Source organism: Macrobrachium nipponense, chromosome 14 (assembly GCF_015104395.2).
Source record: "Macrobrachium nipponense isolate FS-2020 chromosome 14, ASM1510439v2, whole genome shotgun sequence".
NCBI classification, from domain to species: domain Eukaryota; kingdom Metazoa; phylum Arthropoda; class Malacostraca; order Decapoda; family Palaemonidae; genus Macrobrachium; species Macrobrachium nipponense.
Window position 1 is genome coordinate 81,109,202 of NC_087207.1, and position 5,937 is coordinate 81,115,138.

Genomic DNA, 5,937 nt, shown 5'->3' on the forward strand with positions numbered 1-5,937 from the left:
TATATAATATCTATATATATATAAACTAAACCACCCATATGGGGTGCAAGCCAGCACAACTCTTTGCCAGTCCCAAGCCCAGGTAAATGGTGAGGGTTGGTGGCAGGAAAGGCATCCGACCGTGAAGTTTTTGCCGAAACCATGAACAGCCAGGAACAGTGATCAGTAGAAGGCAAGGGCGTACCCCTACTCAGGCGACGCACGGAGGCCTCGCCTGACCTCCCCGATAAATGGACAAGGGCTACGGCGTCAAGGACGGGCGGGGCTAAAGAAGCAAGTTCAAGCAATACGAATTGGAACACTGGACGTTGGCAGCATGAATGTCGAAGCAGGGAGTGGCAGATATCATGGAGAGAAGGAGGGTGGACATTTTATGTATGCAGGAAACAAGGCGGATTTGCTATAACGCAAAGGACATTGGCAATGGCTATAAGTTGCTATACAGTGGAGCTGATGAAACAGGAAGAAGTGGCGTAGGGATTGTCATCAGTAAAGAAATGAAAGAAAATATTGTGGGCGTTGAAAGGAAAAGTGAGATAATAATGAAGGTAAGGTTGTGCTGTGGTGGTCATATCTTGAATGTAGTAAGTGCATCTGCACCACAGACCGGGTGCAGTGAAGAGATGAAAAATAAGTTCTGGAGAGATATGGATGAAGTCATGACACCAACAGAAATGGAAGAAAGGTTAGTTGTGGGGGGAGGCTTGAATGAACACATCGGGTGCAATCGGGAAAACATTAATAGAATACATGTGTTTTGCTAGGCCTTGTATAACGAGGCGCACTGTGAGGTTATTTAGACCTGCGATGTTATACGCAAGTATTGTGTTGTATACTTCCCATCCTTGTCAAAGATTGCGACGATAATTTCTAAGTCATTATATTCTTTGGGTATAAAGGCGGAAATGTTTCAAACTCATGATGATAACAGTAACAATATACTTGCAAAACTACATCTCTTGAGTAGAAGCAAGAAGGTGGTTAAGAGAACCTGATTCTAGGAGGGGAAGTAGAGTTCTGAGTTACAATGCATTTACAAAATTATAGGAGAGCAAAGCTTAGCTCAGCATACTAACATACAGACAGATTAACATGTGAGAGGAAGTCACATAGACGTCTGTGGGTTATACGTCAATAGGTTCTCAGGTGAAAGCACTGTGACCTGTTTGGCACAACAATGGGTTTGATTATCACAGGCAAATACAAACCAGGGCGTCGCTGATTCAACACACCAAGGACTAGCTTGCATTCTGTTTATCAATCTTTATCACACTCCTTGCTATCTCAACAGTGACCCCTTGGGTCATTGGCTTATTTATATATGGAATATATATCTTTTTAAATGGGGGAAATAAATGAGAAAGGAGAGTGATAACTGACTTTGCACTAGCATTTGACATGGCAATTAACAACACCTTTTTCACAAAATGACGACTATGTGACATTAGTAGAGAGGGAGGACAAATGCAGATAGATTTTTTAATGTGCAGAAGGAACCATTTAACAGAAGTGAAGAATTGTAAGGTCATTAAAGGAGAGTGTGTTAGCAGACAACACAGGCTAGTAGTATCAGATCTCTTGTTAAGACGAGTTGGAATGGGGGAAAAGGTAGTCCAACCGAAGATAAAGTGGTGGCGATTAGAAGAGCAAGAATTGGAGAGAGATTTCAGGAAGCAGTTCTTAGGGGCTTCAGAGTGGCTGAAGATGTGAACACCGGTGGACAGTAAATAGGGCAAGGATCCTTAAAATAGCGGAAGAGGAACCCTAGCACCCAAGATAAAATAAAGAAGAAAATGGAAGCAGGAGTAGCCTATGAGAGGAATCAATCTGAGGAAAATAGGATAGCTTGGAAAACTGCAAATAAAGAAGCTAAAAGGGCAGTAGCACAGGCATAAGCAATTGCAATGAACAAGTTCTATGAGAACTTAGAGACAGCTGAAGGCCAAAAAAGAATACACATGATAGCAAAAAGCAGAGATAAATCCTCAAAGGATCTAACACATCAAACAGATCAAGGACAAAAATGGAAGAGTTTTATCAAAGATGAAAGCATAATAACTATATGGAAGGTGTACTTTGAAGAGTTACTAAATGAAGAAAACCCCGGAACAATAATAAGAGATGGAAACCCTCATGGGAGAATAGTCCAGGATATCAGCAGAGATGAGGTTAAGAAGGCACTGGATAAAATGAAGAAGGGGAAAGCAGTGGAACCTGATGGAATACTAGTTGAAGTGTGGAAGTGTTTAGGAGAGGAAGGCATAGACATCCTGTTAGATTTAATGACGAAGATATATCACCAAGAAAGAATGCCAGACATGTGGAGTTCTAATGGCCCCAATCTACAAAAGGTGATTTGCAGGAGTGTGGGAACTACAGAGGAATTAAACTGATATCACATACAATGAAAACATATGAGAGGATTATAGAAGGAAGATTGAGAATGGAGACCACAATTTGTGAAGAACAATTTGGTTTTATGCCAGGAAAGAGCACAGTTGATGCAATATTTGCACTAAGGCAGACAGTAGAGAAATATGGAGAGAAACAGAAAGAACTATTTACATCTGGTGTTTATTGACTTGGAAAAAGCATATGATAGGGTACCTAGGCAGGAAGTAGGGAGGTGCTTGAGAGAGAAAAGAGTTTCTGAAAAGTATGTCAAAATAATGAATGATATCTGTGCAGAGGCAACCCCACAAGTAAGAAGCACTGTTGGAACTACAGAGAAGTTTAAGTTGGTCTCTACCAGGGTTCAGCCCTTAGTCCCTACGTGTTTGATATTGTGATGGATGTTATAACATCGGAAGTTAAAGAAGAGGTGCCTTGGTGTGCAAATCAGCAGAACAAAGACAGAATATATATGGACAGGTGGAGAGAAATGGCAGCGAACAATGAAATTGGGTCAAGAAGAATAAAGAGGGTTAGCTCCTTCAAATATCTTGGTTCTGTTATGAGTGAGAATGGAAACCTGGATGCAGAAGTCAGTAATAGAATTCAGTGTGCATGGATACTTTGTGACAGGAGGATCAGTGCAAAAGTGAAAGGAAAGTTCTATAAAAGCGTAGTCAGACCTGGAATGCTCTATGGGGCAGAGACTTGACCAATAAAGAAAGAACAAGAGAGAAGAATGGAAGTGGCCGAAGTGAGAATGCTGAGGTGGGTGTGTGGTGCAGGTGGAAAGATTAATTACTGAAAGACATGAAGGAAAAGAGTCTAAGAGAACAAGATGTGCAGGACAGAGGAAGATGGAGAAGGCTGACTAGAAACAGCGACCCCCATATAAAAATTGGAAAAGCTGAAGGTAAAGAAGATATATATATATATATATATATATATATATATATATATATATATATATATATATATATATATATATATATATATATATATCTTACAAGTGTGTAATGTTAGTGAAATACATATCATGTCTCGCTTGGAGACAGACTGAGCCAGCCGTAGGGGCAGCTTTCTTGAATGAAGGAATTTGTTACGTAAGCATTTTAATCGGGAGACTGCTTGTCCTGTCGTCAAGGCAGTTTGGGGTGTGTCAAGTATGTACATTCGTTTGCATGGATGTAACAGGTCTAATCGACCAGGGCACTTGCGAGAGCCACATTCCTTTTGTGAGATGTGTTTTTTTCTCCCGACACCTGGTGCGCACCAAATATCTTGTTAAAGTTGATTTATCTATTATATTCACTGTACTGCCTGAATCTATAAGTATAGTGCATGTATTTAGACTTATTGGAATCTTCACAATAGGCAAATCCTTTCTGTTTCTTTCTTCTTCTTTCATGAAGAATACTACTTCTTTGCTATTTATGTAGGAAAATACGGATGAAACTTCATTTCCCATACTAGCTATATCTTCTTTTTCTCTTCTACCTTCTGGAAGGGAATTATTTTCTTTCTTCTGTGAGGGATTAATTGTCACTGGCTTGAAGAGTTCTGTGGATTTGGGCCGTTGCTTACTTCTATTACTTCCTTATTTTTTCCTTTATTATTTAACCAACAGCTCTTAGTTAAATGCCCAACCTTCTTGCAAATTGCATAGCTTCTAGGCTTTCTGCACTCATTAGTGGAATGATTTATATACCCACAATTTTCACATGGTCTTACTCCTTGAGCTGAATAGTTTCCTTGACTTGAATTATTTGTGTTCGAAGATTGACCAGGCTTATATGTCATGGGTGGACCATTCCTTGAATAATTCTGTCTTCCTTTCTGGTTAGGATTTCATTTTCTGTTATATTTCCCGTGAAAAGGAGTGGATCTATTCCCTGCTTGTCTGGCATTATTATTATTCATTCTATTTGAATGGTTATTATTTCTGCCTTTCCTTCATTTAGTTTTTCTATTACCTCTACAAATTCCATAGAAAAATCTATCTCTGCCTTCTGTATTTCTTGTTTCATTGTTTTTAATGTTTGAAGGCTATTATTCTTGGGATAAATTTTAATTTTTCGAAAGGCCTTCTTTTCCTTTCCTACTAGAGAATTGTATATGATTCCATGTGCCAAGTAGTTTAAGACATATCTTACATTAACTAAACCCCTTTCATCATCACCAAACTGTGTCTTATCTCCAATGGTGATGTTTGTGGAGTTCAAGTCTTCTATTATTTTGTCTATTGCATTTTCAATATTTGCGTAGAGCTCTGCCATGGATTCATATTGGGGATTTAGGAACTTAGCAATATAATACTATAATGTATCTTCTTTACCCACGGGCTCCCAGAGCATCAAACAAATTGTTTTGAATTCATCATATTTGGTTAATTTGCTAAAACTACCAGAATTCAAAGTTTTATGTGCATCACCGTGTTCTGAACTAACGAGAAACATGGTTTCATTAATTTTAGCTCTTTCATCTGTTATTCCCCCTGAAGATATGCGGCTGTCAGCATCAGCTAGCCAGTGATTAACTGTATATGCTTCTAGTTTAATTTTGTCTGGATTAGAAGCTCCTACTTGTTCACAGAAATGTGTGGCCTGTGTTATTACAACTCCTTGATTCATTCTTCTGTTTCGAAACGTGTTAGTACTATTAGTAGTTATATTATTAGTATAATTGGCACTGTTATGATTATTGTTATTAGTGTTAGTATTTCCCTGAATTACCACGGTTTGTGAAATTGGAAATGTGATTCTACTGCGTCTGTCTGGTGTTGGTCTTAAATTGTGTGAGCTATCTCTGACAGCGTCGAGTAATTCGTTAAAGGCTTTATGCATTTCCCCAAAAATTCACCTATGCTACTCATCACTACACAATAGCATAACAAATCATATGTGAAATTGGGCAAAAAAGTATCACCAACAATTAGTCAAACAAAATTATACACAACATAATATTCAAAGCAAAATTATATGTATAGTTCACTATGCACAGCATTATAAAAAAATTCTCATGCATTGTTAATTCAAAAGTATACTAGTATATATTTTTTAAAAATCGTTAATTTGAACTCAAAGTGCACAACCTGTTGAAATAAATTACTTAATTATATTGGACACACATACATAAGTATTCAAAATCATATATATCACCAACAGAGTGTAAAAAAAGAAATCTACGATATCCTAGCTATCAAACAAAACAAAACAAAAAATTTAATCTTTATACTCTTACTGAGAAGGAATTCAAAAAAAAGTTTGATAATTTCTAAGAGAAAGAATACGCAATCTTTTCACACACTCTTATAGAGAGAAAATAAAAAAAATATCAGGTTCAGCACACTTACGTCTGTTCGTTCGTTTTGCTTTTTTCGAGCTCACGTGACTTGCTTCGTTGTCGAATTCACCTGTTGTGTTTCACAATCAATCTTGACTGACACTGTTTTCTCGTTTCGTTGTTCGCCAAAGATTCGTCCTATTTGAAAATTCTTCAGTAACGTTGATTCCTTAACAGGAATGTGTTTTCGTTCATCTGCCATCC

At 37.8% G+C, this 5,937-nt stretch overlaps 1 protein-coding gene across 1 annotated transcript; it reads left to right on the forward strand.

Annotated features, from left to right (window-relative positions):
• Positions 1-1,904: 1,904 nt before the first annotated feature.
• On the forward strand, positions 1,905-3,103 carry LOC135226289 (uncharacterized). Its single transcript, XM_064265730.1, has 2 exons — positions 1,905-2,351; positions 2,753-3,103. The coding sequence occupies exons 1-2, from the start codon at positions 1,905-1,907 to the stop codon at positions 3,101-3,103; spliced, it is 798 nt and encodes a 265-aa protein (XP_064121800.1).
• The last annotated feature ends 2,834 nt before the right edge of the window (positions 3,104-5,937 follow it).